Below are 26,639 nucleotides of genomic sequence, written 5' to 3' on the forward strand. Positions count from 1 at the left end.
GGTGTGTGGTGTAAACAGTACATCACATGGGGCGGACTGTACTGCGTGCTGTATGTTAGCTGAAACAGGTTAAAATTGTCAATGAATCTGAAGTTATGGGCACAGCAGGTGGACTGGAGCCAGATGTTTAGGCTGAGTAGTCGGCTGAAGGGCTCTGTGCCGCGGGAGACTGTTGGCAGGGGACCACTGATAAACACAGATTTCCCGCAGCGCTCTAAAAGGCTAAAAAGGTCGATAAAATCCTTCTTTGTCAGCTCAGATTCCCGAAATGCCATGTCGTTGTTGCCCACATGGATTATCACCCGAGTTATGGAGGAGGAGAGAGACTGCAGTAGACCGGGCAGTTTGTCCAGGAGGACTGCGACTGTTGTTCCCGGAAGACGTGTTATGGCATTGAAAAAGCATATGTTCCTCGTAATGCTATTGCCCACTATCAGAGTTGTGGGGGCAAAAAGGGGGCGAGGAAAGTGAGAGCCGAACGGCTGCTGGCAGGAAGGTGTACGGACTAAACTGGATGACAGGATAGGAGAGTTTTGTTAGCCAGCGACATCGGTACCGGGTAGAGGATTACCTGCAAGGTCCGGTCGAGGAAGCCCCCCAGAGTGCCGAAGCACGGCCTCTTTAAGAATCTTGCGCAGAGCCGCGGAGGTCGAGGTCACAGAGGAAGGCCGCCGAGCTGACTTCCACTGGGTCTGTCGGCATTTCCGCTACCAGCGGAGTGTGGCCTACGGGTTTGACAGGCGTTGTGGATGCGACCTGGTCCGGTCGTAAAGGAGGCGCAGAGGCACCAACCAGGTGGACCAGGTTTTCACCAGCTAAAGCTAAAGCAGCATAGCGATTGGAGAGTGTCAGGAGAGGTGGAGAGACGGTCCCGTCAGAGCCCTTCTTGCGACAGCGGGCCACCACGTCCACCCAAGTTGACTCATGATGTGGAGTAGAGCAGGAGGAGGGCCGCTGACAAGTGACAGTGTCCCACGCCACAGTGTCCTGCAAGACTGAGTCGAGCGAAGCCAGCTTCTGAGACTGTCCACATGCCAGATCGATGTAACTGGACAGTAAGGAGTCCTTCTTCCAAAGTTCCTCGGACAGCTGTTGGATGTCTTCTTTAAGGTTGGTTATTTGTTTATTTGCCTTAATTAGCAGTATACTGTCGTCGTTAAAACCGACGCAGCTCTCACAGGCCAGGGTGGATAGAGTGGTAGTGGTAGCAGTAGCCATTGTAGCAGGCTGATGCTGGATCCCGGGCCTTGTGGCAGCTGGCTGCAGCTGGGCCTGGTGGCAGCAGGCTACTCCTTGGCCTGTTGTGCTCTGCTGCCGCCGAGTGTTCTGCTCTACCCACTGAGCCAACCTGGCCACAAGAAGCTTGCAGGTTTAAAAATGTATTCAATTTATTCAAATGTATTCAATTTTGGCAAAGGAAGATGGCGCCGAAAGTGCCGATCTACGGCTCTGATGGTCAATCAAATACCCCGCCGCCCTTCCTGGCGTCCATACCGGCCTATCTACGGCGTCATCCCTGCCTGCTGCGCCGCAATAATCGCCACCTCCACCAGCGATCTGGGCCATCCTTGTGTCAGATTTTCCGCAGAGTTCATCAGTTGCAATCCGCGGCGTTCTCCGGTACACAGTTACCGGTGGCTCCGGTCGACTGTACCCGACTCCTAGTGCCCATCTCCCCCGCTGCTGAAACAGGAAGCGCTCAAAGCGAGGCTGCGTGCATGGGAATCTCCGCCCGCTCAGTCGTGCTTCCCAACAGACTCAATTAGCATGGCGCTGATCAACACTCGATCACTCACGAATAAGACTTTTATATTGAATGACTTTTTTACATCAAATGCTCTGGACTTTCTGTTGTTGACAGAAACCTGGCTGAAACCAGGTGACGACAGCGTCTGCTCAGAGCTCCTTCCCCCTGGCTGTTCTTTCCACAACTCCCCGCGAGTGTCAGGTCGAGGTGGGGTGCTGGCCACTCTCATTAAGGATAAGTACAGATGCAGGCTATTACCTGCACTCTGTTATACTGGTTTCGAACTTCAGCTGTTTGTGGCTGATCTGGATTCTCCTGTGTTGTGTGCAGTTTTTTATCGCCAACCAAAGCTCAACAAGGATTTTATGAGCAAGTTTTCTGAGTTTTTAGCTGATGTTGTTCCTAAATACGACGAGCTCCTGGTTTGTGGGGACTTCAATATCCATGTGTGTTGTCCCTCAAACCCACTTGCTCATGATTTTAAAACTCTTTTGAACTCATTTGGCCTTAATCAATGTGTGGAAGGGCCGACACATCATCTTGGCTACACCTTGGAGCTCATCATCTCCTATGGGTTTTCAATTTCACTTGGAGAAATAACAGAAACTGGTATTTCAGATCATTTCCCCATCAGGTTTGAGATCAGTGTTCCACCACCTGCTAGTAAGCCTATATCCTCAGCCTCTAGGAGCCGCTGCATCACCTCCTCTTCAGCTGGAGAGTTTGCGTCTGCATTTGTGGGCTCACAGTTTTATGCAAAGAATGGTCTGGTCTCTCCCTCTTCCCCAGATAACATTATCTCTTGAGCTGAACGATTATTATTACTATATTACGATAATAATATACTTTATCAAACAACAAGTTTGCACAGCAAAAAATCTTCTGCTTTACACAAAATAAAATACTTATTTTACTGTTATACAAAATGAAAGGCGAGCCTGTTTACTCTTTTACAGTACTAACATAACTCTCTTGTTCAAAAAAATCAAGTTGTAGTGCAAAAACAAACACTGTGCAGTGCACAGTATAGACATTCCTGAGAGTGTTTAACGCAATATAACAGTCCCAACATAAAACCTGATGCATAATCAAACTGACTCTCTTAACTGCTATTCTGTAAGTTTACATGCTAATGCAGCTGTGCCCTTTGGTGGTGCTAGGCTAACCAACGCATCTTAGCTCTCTGTGCATTTTGTTCGTGCTAGGTTAGTAGCTAACGTTAGCTACTATAGATAGCTGTGTTCTGCAGCTGTAAGCTAGCTATGATTCAAGCCAACATTAGATGACAACTAACGTTAGTTAAACACAGCTGTCTAGGCACCAGTAGCTAGCTAATTTTAACGTTAGCGACTAACCTAGCATGAACAAACTGCACGGAGAGCTAAGATAGTTAGCTAGCACCACCGAAGTGTGCAGAGCTCAGGCTACACAACACACTACACAAACATGAAATTAATTTAGGCAACGTTAGTTGTTATTGTCTCCTTCACGAGTGACAGTGGGGTGCCTCCGTTTCAGATGCTTCCACATTGCTGTTGCGCTGGTGTGGTATGCCAACTCCATTTGGCAAAGAGCGCAAATAACGACACCTTTACATTTGGGACTATATTTGAAGTATTCCCATACCTTCGATGATTAAGGGCAAGCTGTTTTTTTAGGACTTTTTCTTTTATTGGGGCTTTTTACAGGGCTTTGTTGGGAATTACGTGAGGAGGTTGCTGTTTCGTCCTCCATTCTGCAATGTTTTGGTCTCCGATGTGTGTGTGTCATAAGTGTGTGTGGCGACACAAAAATACGACGTTGACGTAAATTTGACGTCGACGTCATCGACGCGTCGCTACAGGCCTAATTATCTCTGTGTTCCATTCTACTTGCACTGAAATCTTAGACTCTATTGCCCCTGTTCGGACTAAATCTATTAAACCTAAGGTGGACCCCTGGCTGAATGACACCACTAGGGCCCTTAGGCAACACTGCAGACAAGCTGAATGAAGGTGGAAGAAGGACAATTTGCATGTATCTCTGGGTTTATTAAGGGACAGTCTAGCCACATACCAGAAGGCTGTGAAGGTGGTGAAGATGCAGCATCTCTCTTCTGTCACAGCTAGCAGTCGCCATGAACCTAGAGTGTTATTTAATGTGATAAACTCTGTTGTGAATCCATGCACCTCTGCTCCAACAGATGTTTCAATCAATACATGTGAGAAATTTATTATTATTTTATCGACAAAGTAGCATCCGTCAGGCAAAATGCCAGTGCTAATTTTAATGTGTTTTTACCTGCTGCTCCTGTGCACTCTGCTGTGTTTGGGGAATTTCAGCCAGTTTCTCTGACATTGCTAACTGAGGTAGTGCAACACATGAAACCTACCAACTGTCCTTAAGACATTGTTCCTGCCAGGATAGTGAAGGAGGTTTTTAATAGCACCACTGGTGACTGGGTCACTGAGTCTTCTTACTTTTAAAAATATATATGAACGCTTCTGTTTAGAATGGCTTTTAATACGTAGTTGTGGTGTGACAATTTCCCTCTCCTATTTCTATGTAACCTTTTCTGATTTTACTGATTCTATGTTTCATTCTTTCTATTGTATGATATGTTATATGATGTGTGTTTTAGTCTTGGTTTCTGATGTGAAGCACTTTGGATACCTGCTGGTTACTGTGAAGTGCTATATAAATAAATGTTTAACTGATTGATTGATTGATTGATTGATTGATTGATTAAAACCAGATTTCTAAATTGTCCAAAAGGTGAGTTGATTTTAAGGAAGTGCTGTAATTTGTTTCAGGAGTCAGGTGCACTAAAGTTATTAACAGTTTTTCCAAGTTCAGACCGAGCTTGTGGATCATGAAGCAAAAGCCAGTCAGCAGAGTGAGTCAGATAATGTTCCTTTGAGTAACAGAAGTTCTGTAAGGTAGTGTGGTAGTTTCCCAACAAGAGCCTTATAAATAAAGAGATACCAGTGAGTATCACGTCTTTCTTGGAGAGAAGACCACCCAACACTTGCCATAGACATGACCGGTTATAAACTCAATGCAAAGTGAGTGATGAGTCCAGAGATTTAAGAGTTGAAGAGGATGCATGTCTATAAAACACATTACCGAAGACAAGACCGACATGAAAACAGATTCAAGAACCCTTTTCCTTTAAAACATGGGAAAGATGTTTTATTTTTTTTTCAAATCTCTTTATTGAGTTTTTCCAGGACAAGCACATACATTACAGCAGCACCCCATGGACTACGGGGTGGCAATACAAGAAATGTCCAGATAATAGGGTTCGTACGTGTGCTTTAGCTAGCTAAATCCTTGAAAATGCTTGAATTTTGATGTTGTGTTTTCAAGGTTTGAAAAGTGCTTATATTTTGGATAAAATGCTTGAACATGCTTGAAATTGTAACTGTATTTCTTTCACAACAAATACCTATTTGACTGAATAGTTCATTTATTAAAAGGAGAAATAAAATGTTGGAGAGCTTAAAATGAAACCTGCTCGCTTGTGCATGTGTGACATGCCGGGAGGCAAATTTGCGAATCCCACTATGGCCACGCCAAGACCTGCCCTACGAAGCAGCTCGATTAGTTGGGGTTAGGCATTTGAACTTTAGTGGTTAAGGTTAGGATAGACGGTTGGTCAGGGGATAGAACCTGAACAAATGGGGTTACGTTACCTTGCGTAAGCATGGACACCTGGCCAATAAATGCTATTGAAGGGCGGGTCTTGGCGTGGCCATAGTGGGATTCGTAATATCGCCGGGCGGTTGTTGTTGTTTCAATGAACTTTGGCTGGAAAATGAAAAATACAAATTATGGATTAAACGGGGACAAACCCCACGAGTTGCCTCTTGTAAAGTCTGCAAAAAAGATGTGCAGCTTTTCACAATGGGCAAGTCTGCGCTCTCGAGTCACATGAAGGGTAAGCCAGACTTTTCGAGTAAGCCAACTGAAGTAGCCTACTGTACACGTTAGTGCCTATTTGTTTACGCTAGTAACTGCTAGCTAGGAATTCGCAGGCTAAGTGACTGAGAGTACTTGGTGTGATAATGTAATGTTGGTATTGCATGTCTGTTATGGCACGTTCATTTGTGGAATATGCAGTGAACATAGCCAAAGTTACATCACAAGTGTCATACAAGTAGCCTACTGTAAGGTTGAGGGTGGCCTTATGCAATAGTTATACTGCTCTATTCCAGTAGATAAATGTACATGTCTTGGCAATGAAATATATATATATATATATATATATATATATATATATATATATATATATATATATATATATATATATATATTATAATTAATATAGGCTATGTATCAAGCAGGTGCCTGTCAGTCTCTTCAGGTTTAAAATGGAATTACAGATTGTTGTTGTTGCACTGTCTCAGATTTTGTTCAAACCTTGTCTATATCAAGAATGTGTCCCAAAACCAAGGCCTGTAAAATATTTCTGTTCAAATCTATGTCTTCACATTTTCAGCCCTTGAAATTACTTCAGTTTTACAGACTGAAAATCACATTATCTGGGAAGCAATATTTGGACATTAATATAATGTAAAATATTATTCATAGGCAGCCCAAACTTTGTAGGGTAGAAGACAAACCTGTCAATATGACTGAACCATTACAAGTTTGTACGGCATGCCCTAGATTTGGAAAAAAAAGTGTGAAAAGACTGACATTAAGGGTAGCATAAACTTTGAGCAAAATCAAGAGGGTGCAGCAACTGTTTTCCTGGAAGTGAACCTGTTGAGTGATTTTGTTTGGGGTAATTGTTTTTACATTGACTCAGGCAGGTTAGATGGCAAGCAAAGTCTACTTAGACAGTGATATATTTTGAAAAATAAAACTTGTTTTGCTTAAATATCTTATCCTTCTGCTTTACGAAACACAATTTTGGCTGTTAATAGCATTATCTCTTTTAATGTGATAAAAACACTAAATAATTTTGACTATGAAAAAGTTTTAAAATGGACATTGAAAGTGCTTGAAAAGTGCTTGAATTTGACCTTGGAAAAGGTGTACAAACCCTGAGATAAGCAAGCAAACCATTACAGAACCAGTAATGAAACGGGCAGCAACCAAAACCAAAAAGGAGTAGTTAAATTGTAACGGGAAGACCCCCTCCCCCTTAGATGTACCCATATATGCATGCATAGCCACATACTCGCATACATACACACGCTCACACACACATAATATATAGACGAATACATACATACATACATCCACATACATGTATACTCGTAAACTTACAGACATACATACACACACAGTGTAGATAGACATGCATACACATACACTTAAAACTAATGGATGTTATACTGGGATTGAGAGAGAAGGGCAGAAAAAAGTTTAAATAAATAACAAAACTGAACTAACATGGCAACAACAGTAATTCAGGAAAAAGAGAAAAAGTGGCAATACACTGTGGGCAACAACTTGATATGACAGATAGTGAGGTACATAGAGGTGATAGTCAGGCACATGAGGTGTGTAAATCAATTCACGACTGCTGGGTTATCGACGATTTGTCAAGAAGCGATTTCCATACTTATAGAAAAAACCTTCTCTTGATTAGCAAGCTTATATCAAAGGCCTTCTATATGGATTACATTGCCCAGTTCTCTCAACCGTTGGTGGAATGTGGGGATAAATTCAGATTTCCATTGTTGTAAAATGAGGCGTTTCGCTAGCAATGTACAAAGTGAGATGGCTTGGACAATGTGGTTATCCAGTTTGGAAGTCACCGATAGGCCGAACAAGGCAAGAAATTGATCTGGTCTAATAGGTTTGTCATAAGCCTTTGAGATGTAGTCAAATATTAATGACCAGAAGGTGTGGAGCTTAGGGCAAAGCCATAGCTGGTGGAGTAGCGTACCTGTGTTCTGTTTACACTTATCACACAGGAGTGAGACGTTAGGGTATATAGTATGGAGCCTTGATTTTGTAAAGTGGAGCCTGTGCACAATCTTGAATTGTATAAGCCTGTGTCTGGTGTTTATAGAACTTTTGGATTGGATCATTGGAAGAATTGCACTCCAGGTATAGTGATTTCAACTCCCATTTCTTCTTCCCAAGCTTTCTTTATTTTAGTATCAGATAGGGTTACATGGGCTAGCAAAAGTGAGTATAGAAACGAGAATAACCCCTTACTGTTAGCGTTATGACGTATAAGGCACGTGTGTATGGTGTTTATAGGTTTGTTTTCGTAACCCGGGAGATGAGCTCTAACGTAGTTTCTTATTTGGAGGTATCTGAAAAAATGTGATGCTGGTAGGGAATGAGACTGACGCAGTTGGTAAAAGATGCTAATTTCCCTCCAATATATAGGTCACCAATTGTGACTATATATTTTTTTATCTTTCCAGGCAGAAAAAGTTGGCTCATTTAAACTCGGAGAAAAGGCATGTTTTTGCCAATAGGGCTATCTAGGTAGACTTTGGGCAACTTGAGAAAGGTTTGGATTTGCCTCCATGGACTCCAGTTTCTTGAAGTAATATATTGGTATATAAACCAGTAGGCACTGAAAAATGTAGAGGAATCTGGGGAGCGTCACCATTTTTATCGCATTAACGTGACCTATTAAAGTACTCCAGAAGTCAGTGTTATGACGCAACTGCTGAATCTTAGTATCCCAGTTGGACTTTAACAGATTACTATATTTTCGTGTCACAATAATACCTAGGCATTTAATTTGATCATCCAGAATCTTAAAGGTCATTGTACGTAAGAATTCAAAATCTGTCTCATCTGATATTGGAAGCAATTCGCTTTAACCCCAATTAATGGTGTATCCCGACAAGCTACCAAATTCTTTAATTATATGCAGGAGGGTGGGGTGCAATATGTATAATGTTATGTCGTCTGCGAAAAGTGACAGGTGGTGGTCTTTGGCATAAAGTTGAATAGGTTTATAATTCAGGTTTGCCCTAATTAGATAGGAAAGCACTTCAATGCATAGATTGAATAGGTGTGGAGAGCAAGAACAGCCTTGCCTTTGTAAATTAAACGGCTGCGATATTTCCCCATTGGTGATAATGGAGGCTTGGGGTTGACAGACATGTAGATGATGGTAATCCAGTTTTGCGTAGATATGCTGACCAGGCACAAATCCTGATTGTTCCGGGTGTATTAGTTTGTGAATGTCATCGCACAGTCTGTTGGACATCACTTTACTGAGGATTTTCAGGGGTTTTTTCTGGGATTTGGGGTGTTATTTTGTGTCTCTGGTGCTTCCACACGTATACAAACTTGGAAAAAAACATCCATGCTGTTTTGAGTGAGATACGGGTTTCTGAATGTATCTTCAGTCTCTGTTCAAAATCGGCAAGGCTATCTACGTCATCGGCTGAAACATTTGGTGTTTGGCTAGCGGTTAGCCACCTTGTTCTCAATGGCAAAACACTGCTACAACACACAAAAGTTCACCCTAATCTACAAAAGAAATTGTATATAACTACTTACATGTCCCTCGTCTGCTAGTGCTGCTTCTAGCGCCACCAGCTAGCACCGCTAGCTATCTAGTAGTAGTAGCTAGCTAGTAGTCCTTACCTAGCTACTGCGCATGTGCGACTCCCAACAGAGATGGGATAGAAGTGTGATGCCTCACTCTGTAGCTAAAACAGAGAGCTCAACACACAGGGTGAAAAGAGTAGCTGCAGCAATGTGCAGTACAACAAAAATATGGTGTTTTTTGAAAATTAAACCATGTAAACCTATTCTGGTACAACCTCAAAATACAATTATGAACCTGAAAATGAGCATAATATGGGCACTTTAATCTCTTTAGGGGATGCAATTAATTTGCCAGTTTTGTCTTTGATCCCGTGAATGGCCCGGGAGGCTTGTGCATGTCTAAGTTGTCTCGCTAGCAGACATGACAGACTCAAAATGTTTTTGTTGCGCCTTGTGAAGCAAGGAACCAACACGTTTTGATAAAATGGTGTTAAGAAAAGATTATTAATACCACACTGGGGAAATTCCTTTGCTACAGCAGCTCAAAAGAAAAACAATGTACACAACAGAATACCACAAATACACAGTAGACATTGGTAAAAAAGAATATAATTAGTTATAGAATGTGTTATTATTATAATAATAATAATAATAATAATTAAAGCTGCAAACAGCGTTGGACAGGCCCTCGCTCTTCTGTGCGCGTCGGGGTTACTGGCGGACGCTGCTCCTTGCGACCGTGCATTTGCGTGGCACTCAGGCACCGCAAATCGTCACCAATGAAAAGGGAACTCACTGAGTTAAATGATACCTCACACAAGAGTCTATGCTTTGAAAGCGGGCGTGGCCAAAGCATAGGGGTCGGGGCAAACCTTTACCAATGAAAAAAAAAGTCTCTGCTGAGTTCATTGATAACTCACATAAGACTCTACCTTAAACGGGTCACCAGTTATGGAAAGGGGCGTGGCTTAAGCATAGGGGGCGGGCCAAACCATCACCAATGAAGCAGGAACTATCTGCTGAGTTCAATGATACCTCACACAAGACTCTACCTTAAAAGGTTAAAATGTTATGAATGGGGGCGTGGCTTATGCATAGGGGGCTAAACCATCACCAATGAAAACGGAACTCTATGCTAAGTTCAATGATACCTCACACAAGATTCTACCTTAAACGGTTCAAAAGCCATAAAAGGGGGCGTACCCTGACTAAGTGGGCGTGGTTACAGTATAGGGGCTGGCTCAGTATCACAAGTAGACCACACATTCGAAGTTTCATGTAAATCGGATGATGTTTGTCATATAAGGCTGATTTCCTGTTGCCAGCGGGGGGCGCTATGACCAAAAGTCAATATTGGCCTCTAGATGTCCTCAGGCCTGGACTCTTGTTGATTGTGGGAAATTTCAAGCAGATATGACAATGTACACTGTAGTTACAGCCACTTTCTCGTTCATCGCTAAACACTCAAAAGTTTTTCTATAACTTTTCATCTTTAAGGTGTTGAGATGGTACAGACCAAGTTTGAAGTCCATCGGATGAAATCTCTAGGAGGAGTTCGTTAAAGTATAGCACCTTGACTTTTAGGCCTTCTTCCTGTTGCCACTAGGGGGCGCTATGACTTTGAGTAAATTTTGTCCAGTAAATGTCCTCAGAGTTAGTCTTATGAATCATGAAAAGTTTCGAGCCAGTTGGACAATGTACACTCGAGTTACACCCACTTCCTGTTTCGGCGGCGCACCGTACAAAATGGCCACCCCGCCACGGCCACGCCCTATGACGAAAACAACTTTTTATCTTTAACGTCTTAAGATGGCACAGACCAAATTTGAAGTTGATCGGATGAAATCTCTAGGAGGAGTTCGTTAAAGTACGACATGTGGAAATGGTCAAAATCGCACTAATTTCTAAAATTCACTAACTTTCAATTCAAAATGGCGGACTTGCTGTTGGGTTTAGGGTATGGCTCCCATAACGTTTTCTGTGCGTCTTGACATGATACATATGTGTACCAAGTTTCGTGAGTCTACGTTAAACGTACTGCAGGGGCTAAATTCTTTTAATTTTGTAGGGGGCGCTAGCGAGCCATTTTTGCGCGCCTGTTCCCGAAACCCTTAAAATACGTAGATTTTCACCAGACTTGATGCGACCGTCAAATTTGGTTAGTTTTTGAATATGTTACATCCCTCAAAAAGCCAATTCATTTGCAATAATAATAATGATGATGATGATGATGATGATAATAATTCCTTCAGTTTCAATAGGGCCTTCGCCGCTGTCGGCGTCCGGGCCCTAATTATAGTTGCAAGCAGCGATGGACGGGCCCTCGCGCCTCTGCGCGTGTCGGGGTTACCGGCAGACGCCGCTCCTTGCGACCGTGCATTTGCACGGCACTCAGACACTGCAAATCGTCACCAATGAAAAGGGAACTCCCTGCTGAATTCAATGATACCTCACACAAGACTCTACGTCATACGGTTCATTAGCTGTGAAAAGGGGGCGTGGCCAAAGCATAGGGGTCGTGGCAAACCTTTACCAATAAAAAAGGAAGTCTCTGCTGAGTTCATTGATACCTCACATAAGACTCTACCTTAAACGGGTCACCACTTTCATAAGAAAGGGGGCATGGCCTAAGCATAGGGGGGCGGGCCAAACCATCAGCAATGAAGAAGGAATTCTCTGCTGAGTTCAATGACACCTCACACAGGACTCTACCTTAAACGGGTCATTAGTTAGAAAAGGGGGCGTGGCTAAAGTTTAGGGGGCGGGTCAAACTATCACCAATTAAAAAGGAACTCTCTGCTGAGTTCAATGACACCTCACAAGACTCTACCTTAAACGGTTCAAATGCTATGAAAGGGGGCGTGGTCTGAGTAAGTGGGCGTGGTTAAAGTATAGGGGGCGGCTCAGTATCACATGTAGACCACACAAGTTTCATGTAAATCGGATGATGTTTGTCATATTAGGCGCATTTCCTGTTGCCAGCGGGGGCGCTATGACCAAAAGTCAATTCTGGCCTGTAGATGTCCACAGACATGGACCCTTGTCAATGGTGAGAAATTTCGGGCAGATACGACAACGTACAGTCAAGTTACAACAACTTCTTTGTTCATCGCTAAACACTCAAAATGGCCCCCCACGCCACGCCCACACCGTTTGACGAAAAAGTTTTTTCTTTTAATAACTTTTCATCTTTAAGTTGTTGCGATGGTACAGACCGAATTTGAAGTCCATCGGATGAAATCTCTAGGAGTTCGTTAAAGTATAGCACGTATAGTTTTGGGCATACTTCCTGTTGCCACTAGGGGGCGCTATGACTTTGAGTCAATTTTGTGCGGTAAATGTCCTCAGAGTTAGAGTCTCACGAGTCATGAAAAGTTTCGAGCCAGTTGGACAATGTACACTCAAGTTACACCCACTTCCTGTTTCGGTGGGGAACACTCAAAATGGCCGCCACGCCACGGCCATGCCCAATGACGAAAGGTTTTTCTTTTAACAACTTTTTATCTTTAATGTCTTAAGATGGCACAGACCAAATTTGAAGTTGATCGGATGAAATCTCACCAGACTTGATTTTTGGTGAGTTTTTGAATTTGTTAAGCCGGTCAAAAAGCCAATTCATTTGCAATAATAATAATGATGATGATGATGATGATGATAATAATTCCTTCAGTTTCAATAGGGCCTTCGCCGCTGTCGGCGTCCGGGCCCTAATTATAGTTGCAAGCAGCGATGGACGGGCCCTCGCGCCTCTGCGCGTGTCGGGGTTACTGGTTGACACCGCTTTTTGCGACATTTGTTTTGGAGTTCCCTTACTCTGCGCTGAACAAAGGCCTTGGCTGTGGAGTGAGCTTTCCTTTTGGTCTGGCAGGTGATGTCCTTCTGCCATGCACAAAAGGCCTGCCATTTTTTTAAAATCAGATCTTCAATTGCCTGGTCATTATCATCAAACCAGTCCTTGTTATTCTTAGATGTAAGACCCAGCATTTCTGGCCAGTGGTAAGGATGGTGGCTTTCAGTGAGCTCCAATGCCATCAGGGTACTCTGGTGGTAAGCTGTCACATAGTGCCTGGTATTTTAAGGTTCTTAATGTTTATGGTGGGGCGGAATTGTTTTTGCTTTCTTCTTCTTTTGGGCATGAGTCTGATGACCATAGTTGATCGGATAAGACAATGGTCTGTCCAGCATCCATCTGAGCTTGTCATTGCTCTTGTGAGATGTACAATAACGTAATCGATCAGATGCCAGTGCTTGGATCGGGGTTTGGTCTCGTAAAGGGCTGCAATTTGATGTTGAACCTCCGCAGTTCCCTAGCTACGAAGGCAGTCCATCTTTCTGGAAGTTCACTGTCATTGTCAAGAAGAGTGCACATTCCAGGCACCAAAATTAAGCTTTCTTTGTTTCTGACCGCGATAGAGGAGATCCTACTGGACACGGTAATCCAGCCAGGAGGGTGATGAGGCAGACAATTTTTTTTAGGGCATCTTTTCTAGCCCCTCTCCCTACTGGGGTGAGCAGTGTGGTCCCTAAACAGGGCTGCTCAGTCATGGGTGATGGTACCGAAGAACTATCCTGCTCCTATCCTATGCTGTTGAGGTCTTTTTTCTTGAGTCGCTTTCATCTGTCACCTCCCTCGACCTTACCGCCAAGGGTGACCTACTAGGAGCTCAGCTCCAGCCGGCATTGCTCTTGGGATCTCAGGTACACACAAGTACAATCAAATCAATACACCTTGGCAAACAGCTGTGGTAAAAAGAGAGTGGCGATGTTCATTGCCACTGAGCAGCGCTTACTATTAAAAAAACATACATAGAAAATGGCCTGGTATGACATAGAAAACCGCTCAGTATGACATGCAGAGCTAATAGTAGACAAACTGTTGAAACTGGATTGTTTAGAACAGTGGGTGTTAAGGAAAAACTCAGGAGCAGCACAACTGATATTCACATACATGAGGAAGGTTTGGAAAACGTTTGACTTACAAAGAAGCATTTAATAGAATCTCAATTGAGGAGAATTTAGGCAGGCAGTACAGTTTAATCACAATGTGTTATTGTGTTGTGCCGTCCCCAACTCTGAGATTCCTTTGTCTTCCCCAGATGCATATACTGTATCTCTCGCTCAAGCTGTCAAGTTTGTTATGGCAAGATATTGATGGCGCCAAAACAAAAGATGCTCACTTAAAACCTGTCCTTGTTATTCTTAGATGTAAGACCCAGCATTTCTGGCCAGTGGTAAGGATGGTGGCTTTCAGTGAGCTCCAATGCCATCAGGGTACTCTGGTGGTAAGCTGTCACATAGTGCCTGGTATTTTAAGGTTCTTAATGTTTATGGTGGGGCGGAATTGTTTTTGCTTTCTTCTTCTTTTGGGCATGAGTCTGATGACCATAGTTGATCGGATAAGACAATGGTCTGTCCAGCATCCATCTGAGCTTGTCATTGCTCTTGTGAGATGTACAATAACGTAATCGATCAGATGCCAGTGCTTGGATCGGGGTTTGGTCTCGTAAAGGGCTGCAATTTGATGTTGAACCTCCGCAGTTCCCTAGCTACGAAGGCAGTCCATCTTTCTGGAAGTTCACTGTCATTGTCAAGAAGAGTGCACATTCCAGGCACCAAAATTAAGCTTTCTTTGTTTCTGACCGCATAGAGGAGATCCTACTGGACACGGTAATCCAGCCAGGAGGGTGATGAGGCAGACAATTTTTTTTAGGGCATCTTTTCTAGCCCCCTCCCCTACTGGGGTGAGCAGTGTGGTCCCTAAACAGGGCTGCTCAGTCATGGGTGATGGTACCGAAGAACTATCCTGCTCCTATCCTATGCTGTTGAGGTCTTTTTCTTGAGTCGCGTTTCATCTGTCACCTCCCCCTCGACCTTACCGCCAAGGGTGACCTACTAGGAGCTCAGCTCCAGCCGGCATTGCTCTTGGGATCTCAGGTACACACAAGTACAATCAAATCAATACACCTTGGCAAACAGCTGTGGTAAAAAGAGAGTGGCGATGTTCATTGCCACTGAGCAGCGCTTACTATTAAAAAAACATACATAGAAAATGGCCTGGTATGACATAGAAAACCGCTCAGAATGACATGCAGAGCTAATAGTAGACAAACTGTTGAAACTGGATTGTTTAGAACAGTGGGTGTTAAGGAAAAACTCAGGAGCAGCACAACTGATATTCACATACATGAGGAAGGTTTGGAAAACGTTTGACTTACAAAGAAGCATTTAATAGAATCTCAATTGAGGAGAATTTAGGCAGGCAGTACAGTTTAATCACAATGTGTTATTGTGTTGTGCCGTCCCAACTCTGAGATTCCTTTGTCTTCCCCAGATGCATATACTGTATCTCTCGCTCAAGCTGTCAAGTTTGTTATGGCAAGATATTGATGGCGCCAAAACAAAAGATGCTCACTTAAAACCTAGTTGAGTCTATATTTCTCTGGGATGTATGCTCAAGTGGGTCAGGCCCCTTTACCCTGTTTTCACCGTCCCCCAAAAAGAGACAGTCCTTGAACAAAACATTGAACGGGGACACTGGCAAGATTGACGCCGCTCTGTCTGGCTTGTTTACTTTCAGTAATTTTACTCTTTTTTTGCAAATGCATTGATCATTTTGTATGATTTTCGTACTCAGTTCATTAGCAAAGTTCAATAGTTATATATAGCTACGCATTTTGTCATCTTTCCGCCGTATTTTGTTTTATATGGGGCTGGAGTCTGACGTGATGCCTGATGACCGGAGGATGCAAGTTGGTCATGGCTTGTCACGGCCGACAAGTGAACGCTGGCACAGCTTGCTGCTGCTGCTCGCCGTACTCGGCCATTGACCTGCTCCGGCTGCGCTGTCACCTGCCTGGACCTGCGCCGGAGGCTCTCCACCTTGACCCGGCATCGCCTTCCAGCCCCGCCGGAGATACATCCACCGAGGGTTCCGCTGGAATTTCCACCACAACAGCTCAACAGCAATAAAGTCCATCTGGTCCAGCTCTCGTCGCCCTCCATGCTCCACCAACCGGGCTGTCGACCACAGTGTGTTAGCCCGCCTAGCTCGGTCGGCTAGCACCACCATTAGCTGTGACAACACCTCACTCAACTTTGCTCTGCTCTGCTCAACATCCGCTCACTGACAGGCAAGGGACATCTCATCCAGGACTTCATCTCCGATCGACTTTCTTTGTTTAACCGAGACATGGCAACAGCCCAACGACTTTTTTCAGCTGAATGAATCCACTCCTAGTGGGTTTGTTTAAATCTGTCAACCCCGTGGCTCCGGCCGGGGAGGAGGTCTCGCGATAATCTACTGCAAGAAGTTGAAAGTCTCGCCGGTGTCTGTGCCTGTCTCCAGCTTGTTTGAATCTGCTGTCTGCAAGTTGTCTGGTCCCACTCCAACCATCATTGCTACTGTCTACCGCCCCCCCTAAACCGAACAGTGAATTTTTAAATGATTTTGCTGCTTTTCTCACCCACTTATCCTCTCTCTCACCAAACATAATACTGCTGGATGATTTAACTATCCACATGGACAATATCAATCTGCCTCTCACCATAGACTTCACCTCCTGCTTAGAGAGTTTTGGATGTCAGCAACATACCACTTTTCCCACACACTCCAAAGGACATATTCTGGACTTAATCTGCTGCTCTGGTGTCACCCCTTCTGACCTTACAGCTGATGAACTCCCCATAACTGACCACTTTCTCCTCTCATTTACAGTGAAACTCACTCTCTCCATCTCTAAAATACCACACCTTATTTCATTATTTCATTTTGGAATCCACTTGCTAACTTGACCCCCTCCCCACACAACTTGTTAAAGCCTGCCTTCCCTCCCTGGTCCCCCTCATTTCTGCTATCACCCACTCCTCTCTCACCACTGGCACTGTCCCTACATCTCTCAAAACTGCTGCCATTACCCTTATTTTGAAAAAACCTGGTGCCGGCCCCTCCAACTTCAACAACTTCCGGTCTATATCCAATTTACCCTTCATCTCCAAAATCCTTGAAAAAACAGTTGCCTCTCAACTCCATTCACACCTATCCCACAATAACCTGTATGAACAGTTCCAGTCCAGTTTCCGCCCACTCCACTGCACTGTCACACCACCCTCCTCAACAGGCTATCTTCCATCGGCATTACCCACACTCCGTTAGACTGGTTCACATCTTACCTCTCTGGACGCACTCAGTACATTCAACTCAAGTCTTTTAAATCCATTCCCTCCTCCGTCACTTCAGGTGTGCCCCAGGGCTCTGTCCTGGGGCCCCTACTTTTCATCATTTACCTCCTTCCCCTCGGCAATATCTTCCGCAAATTTAACATTCACTTCCACTGTTATGCTGATGACACCCAGCTCTACCTCTCCACCAAACCCTCGTCCACTCTTCAACCCACCTCCCTTACTGATTGCATCTCTGAAATAAAAACCTGGTTCACCCAAAACTTCCTCAAATTAAACAGTAATAAAACCGAGGTTCTCCAAATCCACTTTATCTCTCACTATTGATAACTCCTCCGTTTCACCCTCCCCCAAGGTTAAGAGTCTGGGTGTCATCCTTGACAGCACACTATCCTTTCAACCCCACATTACCCGGTCTGCCTACTTCCACCTACGAAACATCAATCGCCTCCGCCCCTCCCTTACCCCCCACACTGTCCACCTTGTCTACAGTCTCGTCACTTCCCGTCTGAATTACTGTAACTCTCTCCTCTTTGGCCTCCCTCACAGATCCTTCCATAAACTTCAACTGGTCCAGAATTCAGCTACCTGTATCATAACTCGAACCCCCTCCATCCACCACATCACTCCTGTCCTCCAACAGCTCCACTGGCTCCCGGTCCAGTTCCGTATCCAATTCAAAGTCCTCTTGTTTACATTCAAGGCCATCCACAACCTCGCTCCCCCATATATCTGATCTCCTCCAGCGTCCCACTCCCTCCCGCTCCCTCAGATCCTTTTCCTCCATACACCTGCCTGTCCCCTCCGCCCGTCTCACCACCATGGGGAGCAGACCATTCAGCTGCTCTGCTCCCCGTCTCTGGAATACATTAACACCCCAACTCAGAAACATTGATTCATTCCCCCATTTCAAATTGCAACTCAAAACACATCTATTTAAAACTGCCTATTCCACTTGATGCCAATTGCTCTGCCTCTTTCTGTTGTTTCTATTTTGTTCTTTTTTAATTTATATTTTTTGCTGCTTTTAAATGTCTTATGTATCCCTGTACGGTGTCCTTGAGTGCCGAGAAAGGCGCCTTTAAATAAAATGTATTATTATTATTATTATTAAAACATTCCTTTTATCATGCAGCTGCCTAGACTCCCTAAATCTGTAAAGGGACAGGGGACTGTTAAGGGGGCAGCTACGGCTTTAGAGAAACATTCCAACGTGTTGCGGTAGTAGTGGAATTTGAATATCACTAAGTGATAGTTATGTATCAATCGGAGTGAATCGGTTAAAAATCAATATGTGTAAACATTACAACTGGTTGGGATTAAAAATAAATCACAATGCACTTTTTAAACGGCTAAAAGGTTAATGGGCCTTATCCCAAGAACTTCTGTATCATGTAATATAGCTTAATAATGTGTAGGCTCCTCCATACACGGGCAACTGTGACAGTAGCCTTATTGAACGTTATCACCTGACTGAAGCCACCTTGTTTTTTTTGCTGTATAGGCCAAGCTGGCTAAAAACTATGGTATGACTCGGATGGATCCGTACTGTAGGGTCCGACTGGGCTATGCAGTTTACGAAACACCAACTGCTCACAATGGAGCCAAGAACCCGCGCTGGAACAAGGTGATCCAGTGCACAGTGCCTCCTGGGGTGGACTCCTTCTACCTGGAGATCTTTGATGAGGTGAGGAGGTTGCAGAGGCCACAGAGTTCATCTGACCTGCTAATTACGTACAGTATGTTTGTGGGGACTGTTGATCTGTCAGAATTGCCGTTTTTTTTTAAATTATTATTCTAATCTACTATTTGGCTTTTAATATATTTAATTGTTGAGGAAAGTCATAACATATATTACATAAGAGTAGACCTATCCTAAAAGTAAAAATGGCTGAATGCACTTATTGGAAGTCCCTTTGGACATCATCTTAATGTAATGAACTATAATGTAAATGTAAAGGTTACAGGACACTTGGACTATTGATTAATAATTTATTAAAAATCATGTAAATGGCTTTAGTGAACCAATATAGTTCAATAAATACTTTTACTTGAGTACAATATTTTAGTACTCTTTTTTTCCAACAGTAACTGGCTTTAATAAACTAAAACACATCCACTCTATTAACCACAGCGTCTAAGGACACGACAGTCAGGTTTAAGAGACATGTTCTGTTCCAGACAACTAACTGCTGCCAACAGCCCCATGAAAAATCTGTGTGTTTTATTTCTACCTTTTTGCATGTGTTGCATCTCATGAGCATGTAGTCTGTTTCCATGTTTTTGCTGATGTGCCATCCAGAGAGCATTCTCCATGGACGACAGGATAGCATGGACTCATGTCACCATCCCTGAAGGTCTGAGGGAGGGCAGTGTGGTGGATGAGTGGTTCAGCCTAAGTGGCAGGCAGGGTGACGACAAGGAGGGCATGATCAACCTGGTGATGTCTTTTGCTGTAAGTAGGTTTACTTTAAAAGTCCGACACATGTAAATCTCACTGGTCATAATGTTGTGTGTGTGAAAATCAGTGTTAGTGTATGCAGCCTCTCTCTGTCTGTAGTTACCACTCTGTCTTACTCAATGTCCCGCCCACAGCACTATCTGGTTGATTACACGTAACAAGTTATACCCAATCAACACCACTGAAGGCTGCTGTGCCTCTGAAGGTCAACGTTGTTCCTCTGAGCGACACTGTGTGTCCTCATTGGACACACAGTTAGGCAGCAGATATTACTGAAGTTGCCAAAAACACTTAAACACAGAAACACCAGAAACACTCTTTCTGCTGGTAACGTTCTGCCGTCACAGCAAAATAAATAAATCACAAAACGGAAAATAGTTACTGGATGTTCAGTTCTATGAGTACAAGAACTGCAAGAAGAGGAAGAGGGAGTAAGACGGCGCCTGGACGCAGGCAAGAGATGTTATCCGTGACCAAATTATCCTTATTAGTTTGTTAAATGCAGTGCAGTGATGACATTTCATACACTACGACTTTATTCTCGAAATCTGAGAGAACACAGATATGTGGGAAATGTTTTAACTGTGCAGAAAGTTTTGAATAGCAGAAATCTTGCTAAAACTAATATGAGCTATTTATGTCCAGGGGTATATAAATGAAATTGCGTTATCATTGATGTGAACAGGCGCCACATTCTCATTTAAAGAGGTTACTTCCTCCAATAAAAGACACAAAAGAAAAGGGAAGAGTAAATCATGCCTATATGTGTGCTGACTGCTTTATTATGGATCCTACGTAACTTCTAGGCAAGTCCCGCCCTATGAAGCAGCTTGATTGGTTTGGGTTAGGCATTGACCTTGAGTGGTTAAGGTTAGGATAGCTGATTGATCAGGGGATCGGGTTACGTTACCTTGCATAAGCATGGACGCCTGGCTAATAGTAGTGTGTGAATGCTCTTGAAGGGCGGGTCTTGCCTAGAAGTTGCGTGGGTTCCATAATAACGCGTGCTGACTCAGCAGAACATGAATGAATGAGACAAGTTGATCTACAGGAGAATGAATATTAGAAAACAATACAGAATGTCTGAGAGCCTTACTGCGTTATATTCCATTATATTCAGATTTCTTTTTTACTTTACATAAAAAGACATTTCCATCAAAAATGTATGAAGAATAAAATCATCAGAATGCAGGAAATGAAGTCCAACATGTGTCCCTTTTAGATATGTTATGGTAAAAACACATTCAGTACAAGCAGTGAAGCTTGACTCTTCTCTCTATGTCTTTGTTTCAGTCCTTACCAGCAGGGATGATGACTCAGCCTGTGGTCCTAATGCCCTCTGTGTATCAGCAAGGAGTAGGATATGTGCCCATTGCAGGTCAGACACACACACACACACACACACACACACACACACACACACACACACACACACACACACACACACACACACACACACACACACACACACACACACACACACAGTTGTTCTGGAAGATTCAATTTAACCTTATTTAATTAGTATAGTATACTACTACACTAGTAGACCTAACAATTCCCACAAGAGCAAGCATTTACTGAAGAAACCTCAGGCAGACCTAGGCTCTTGGTGGGCGGCCATCTGGTTCCACAGGAGAGGAGCCTGATAGCTGAAGGTTCTGGCTCTACTTTTGGAGACTCTGGGAACCACAAGTAACTGTGCATTCTGGGACCGCAGTGTTCTAGTGGGGGTACTATGATGGTGCCTGACCATTAAGGGCTTTAAAGGTCAGGAGAAGGATTTTAAATTCAATTTTGGATTTTACAAGAAGCCAATGCAGAGAAACTAAATACAGGAGAATATAATCTCTATGTTCAGTTCTTGTCAGTAATGTGTACTGACAGTACAGTACTGATAGCGTGCTGTGTGCACCTTATGTCTTGATAATGTTCCCGAACATCAAACGTCATTTTGAGGCCAAACATGAGAACATTTTCAAGAATGTAGGCTGAATCCATCAAATGTGCCATGTCCAGATATAAGAAGCAAGCTGACACCGTCAAAGTACTCGCCATGGCCTGAAATCATGCTACCAAAGCAAGCTATCACGTTGCTAATTGCATTGCAAAACAGGGAAAGCCTATATGCTGATGGAGAATATATTAAGGAGGCTTACATCTGTATCTCAGGTGTTTTTGTTGATGGCTTACCAAACAAAGAGACAATAAAATCAAGAATAAAAGACATTCCCATGTCAGCCAGAAGTATCGATAAAATGGCAGAAAACATAAGCTTGAAAGAAACCATGGTATTTAGCGTCGCATTTGATGAGTGTGTGAATGTAAATGACATACCATGTTTGGCAGTCATGGCAAGATATGTTGATGTGACTGTAAGAGAGGAGCTCTGTTGCTTAAAGCCAATGCCTGAAACAACAAAAGGTGAGGACATAGCCAGAGATTTGGATCTGGAGCATTTTGAGGAGCGAGGGATTGACATTAGCAAGAGCAACAGATGGCGCCCCCATCATGGTCAGGAAACAGTGGGGAGCCGTCACATTAATCAGCAACAAGTTGGTTAACCCATCGTGAAACTTCACTGCATAATACACCAAGAAAATCTTTGTGAAAAAGTTGTTAACTTCATAGTTAAGTGATCTGCTCTAACACACCGACAGTTCCAGTCTCTGCTTGAGGAAATCAACTGACATCTTTGCGCATACAAAGATGTCCCTCTCCACTCAGCTGTCAGGTGGCTAAGCTGCAGAAAGGTTGTGGAGTGGTTTGTCGGCTGCTTTGATGCTATTAAGGCCTTCCTGGCAGGGCTCAACGCTAACCTTTTGAAGTGGTTGCGGGCTTGGCAACTAGGCATCAGCTTTTGGTTGCCATGTTTTAAACTGCCTGTATTTGGAGCAATTCATTTGTTATGTAACTATACCACACATTTAAATAATGAAACCATGAGATAATGGCTTGCAATATAATTTCCCATCCCTCTCAAATAGGGGTGCAACAGATCACAAAACTCACGGATCGGATCACGGTTTTGAGTCACGGAGCGGATCAGTTTTCATATCAGCACAAAAAAGGGGGGAATTTAAATGATTAAACGTGTAATAACAATAACTTTTAACAATAATTACTTTCACTGGTAAATTGCTGTTAAAATACAAAAACAGATGCGAAAAGTGTATTTTACAATAACTTTTAATGCACCACAAGGTTTACCAGTTTACCAGTAAACGCAACATTTAGACAACAGCAGTAACCAAGTGCTAGTTTGTGTCTTTTAGCTCATAGCTTTAGCGGCAGACTGTTGTACGTCACCGGTTTTGGAATCCTCTACAGTGAAATACAGTCTCACTTTTACACCATTTAGCTGTCAGCATTTTAACCGTGTTTAATCCAGTTACTACTGTAGCTCATGGTAGGCTAACGCTACCTGCTGTGTAACGTGTTATTAATGTTTACTAGCGTGATATGCAGCAATGTGTGCATATCACGAGCATGAGAGAGCAGCACAGACATTTAGGTGGCACCATAATGAGGCACCAAAATCCGCGTTGCTATTCCGTCCTGTAGATACCGGGCACCAGTGACATATAAGCAACGGCTTTTAACATGCGCCGTTAACGTGAACAGAAAATTGCCTTTTCACGGCAAACGGGCGTGTGTGGAAAGCGGTCACACAACAGCTGAAATGTTGTGTTGCGCACGAACGTAGTGTTTAAACTTTAACCAAATAAAATATTGACTTCTTTTGAAATAGGATTTTACAGTTTTGTAAGTTTTGATTTGTTTTTATATATAAAAAAAACACAAATATTGAACAGGTGGTTGCCAAAGGGGGCTACCAGAGGCCACGAAACAATTGACTCAATCTGGTTGCCAATGGCAACCGGGCAACCGTTACTGTCGAGCCCTGCTTCCTGGCTGAAAAAGGCCAAGACTATTCGAACTGCAAACTCCATTTTCTCAAGGACATTACATTACAGTAAGGGCAAACAGTTTTGGTGTACAACGCACAGTTTTTTCAAGCGACATTGCCACCACCACTTTCCGCTACTTCAAGACACTTAAGAAAGCTGTCCACACAGCATCAGCAACGCTGAAATATTTGAATACATCAGCAGGGTTAAGTCGAAGTTTACAACACGATTTCAGGAATTTCAGAAGTATGGACCCATGTTCTCATTCTTGATTAAACCTGATAGTTTTGATGGACATGAACTGGATTTATCTCTGATAGACTGGTTGCATACACAGGACAGGTTGAATTTCCCTGTTGTGGGAATAATAAAGTATTTTGAATCTTGATCTGCCCGCTCACATGTAGCTCTGTGCGGGTAGGACCATATATGAAGCGTGTGTGGAGACCAGTGACACACCAACTTTCTAAGTTTCTGAACGTACAGCGACGCTTCCACACAATGCTTCTGTTCATGGAGTCATGCGAATCAGCAGCACCGAGACCTGACGGGGTGAATATGGCAGTAATAACCGGTCTTAATGGAAGGCAGGAGTTCCCGCCTGATGTGTTTGTTCGGTGAGAAATTACCTTCTGAGAGGAGGGGAGGATGGGGGGGGTCCTGCGCTCCCTATGCGCTCATACAGTATGGAAATGCAACATCAGTTATTTTCCCAAAACAGTGTGTTTATCCACCGAGCCCCGAGCCCCCCGTTTCCACACAGTGTCCAACACAGAAATCATCCAAAAAGTGACAGAGAGAGCCCGCTGAGCTGTTACAGTGCGCCGGTACTTTGTCTCCGGTGAAGTGTCTCATTTTGGATGATCTGGATATTCAGAGTCTCATGGCAAAGTTTATCAGCCGGACTCCAGAGCGCAAATCTACGTTTGGTGTACCAAAATCATTGTAAGGTAGAGACATGGTGTCACCACTGTTTTAAACAAAGCGAGTGGGGGGGGGGACCCAGCGCTGAGCTATCATTTTCTTGGTCGCGGTTGATCCAGCTAGCCAAATTTTTTTTTGTCTCCCAAGTAGGTGTATTTAGAGTCGTCATTAAGTAACAAAACAATCGGGTCAGTAGGAATACGACATCCTATCACATCAGATATTATTGATGTTGTTTTATTCCAGAACTCATGCACCTGTTCACACTCCAAGACCATGTGCAGGAAAGTTCCAGTTTGTTCAAGTTGGCAGAACGTGCAATAGGGAGTAGGAATGGCTTTAGATATGTATCTCTTCTGAGGAGTCCAATATGTCCTATGGCATATGTTGAAGTGGATCTGCTGGTGATTTGGATTCTGGGAACAGTGGGAAATGTTGTCCCAAACTGTCTCCCAATTAATTACGTTCCCCTCCGGGCTCAGCTCTCGCTCCCATTTCTTTAATATTGGGAGTTCTTCTACAGATACTTGCATCAGTTTAGCATAACTCCTGGAAACTAATCCTCTCACCAGAGAATCAACAAGCCATTTAATGATTGGGTGCATCTCAAGACTGTTTCCCCATGGTACTCCCAGATGAAGCGTCCATCCACACTCTGAGGGCCAGTAGCTGAAAAGCTCTGTGGTACACTTTAAGGTTGGGGAGGGCCACCATCAAGTTTCTTTCAGAAATGTATTGGTGGGGGTAAGGGGATCATTGTACTTTAGAAATTCACACGATGAACTATGTTCATTTTAATGACAGCAATCCTGGACCGTAGCGATGCCGGCAGTGCAGACCAATTGGCCAGATCTCTTTGAACACTTAGTATAGTTTCACAGTTGTCCTGGACAACTCGCTGTAGCGATGCGTGAATGGTGATGCCCAAATATGTAATTTTGCTTTGGGTTGGTATTGTATCACTAATAGCTGATCCGTTACCTGTCTGTTGTTCAGCAGAAGAAGATTAGATTTATTCCAGTTGGTTTTATAGCCAGAGATTGAGCCAAATTTGTTAAAGATCTTAAGAATTTTTGGGACAGAGTCCTCAAGGTCAGAGATGTACCGCAAAAAATCATAATAAATAATATAAAAACACAAAAATAAACCAAGGGAGTCCTGAGGCTTCAACAGGCAAAAAACTATACAAAAACCAAGTCAAAAAGGAATCCAAAGAACAAATGGATCCAAAGAAAAGGCACCAGGCTAAAACACGTTGAAAAACACACAACTGACAGGAACAGGACATGAACAGACATAAAACAATCTGACAGAGACAAGGGAAACACAAGGGCTAAATCCTTCAGGCGGCCGGCGGCGAAGGCAGAATCCTTCAGGCGGCCGGCGGCGAAGGCAGAATCCTTCAGGCGGCCGGCGGCGAGGGCAGAATCCTTCAGGCGGCCGGTGGCGGAGGCGAAACCCCTCAGGTGGCCGAACTGTACATCGAGGGCACTCGGCCGGCCGGGCAGGACGTCGAGGGCACTTGGGCGGCCGTCGCCGCAGCCGAATCCCTTCTGGCGACCAAACAGGACGACGAGGGAAGCACCCTTCCTGGGGCCGAGCAGGTCGGCCAAGTCAGAGCCCCTTGGGAGGCTGCGCAGGCAAAGGAGCAGCTGGGCCGGGGCCAGGTGGCAGGTCAGCAGGGCTGGAGTCAGCCAACCTGGCAACAAGAACAGAGGTCGACAGGGGTGCCGACAGGACACGAGGGGCAGGAATGGGTCTGACCGCTGACTGGGCAAAAAGGCTCAAAGGTGGTCTCAGGGGAGCCGGAGATCGGCAAAGTCTCAGGGGTGTTGGAGACCGGCAGGGTCACAGGGGCGGTCTAAGGGACGCCGGAGACCGGCAGCATCACAGGGGCGGTCACAGGGGCGGTCTCAGGGGCGCCCAAGACCGACAGAGTCACTGGGGAAGTGGTCATAACCGG

The 26,639-nt window shown here is 44.0% G+C and overlaps 1 protein-coding gene across 2 annotated transcripts in view; it reads left to right on the top strand.

The window, feature by feature from the left end:
- tollip (toll interacting protein) overlaps positions 1–26,639 on the top strand; it is a 44,867-nt gene that overhangs the window by 6,375 nt on the left and 11,853 nt on the right. For both annotated transcript variants that reach the window (XM_078260968.1, XM_078261049.1), the window contains exons 3-5: positions 18,888–19,070; positions 19,686–19,838; positions 21,138–21,222. In XM_078260968.1, the coding sequence (XP_078117094.1) occupies positions 18,888–19,070; positions 19,686–19,838; positions 21,138–21,222 (421 nt within the window). The remainder of the gene's footprint in view (positions 1–18,887; positions 19,071–19,685; positions 19,839–21,137; positions 21,223–26,639) is intronic.

The sequence above is a fragment of the Sander vitreus genome, chromosome 1, assembly GCF_031162955.1.
Source record: "Sander vitreus isolate 19-12246 chromosome 1, sanVit1, whole genome shotgun sequence".
Classification (NCBI taxonomy): domain Eukaryota; kingdom Metazoa; phylum Chordata; class Actinopteri; order Perciformes; family Percidae; genus Sander; species Sander vitreus.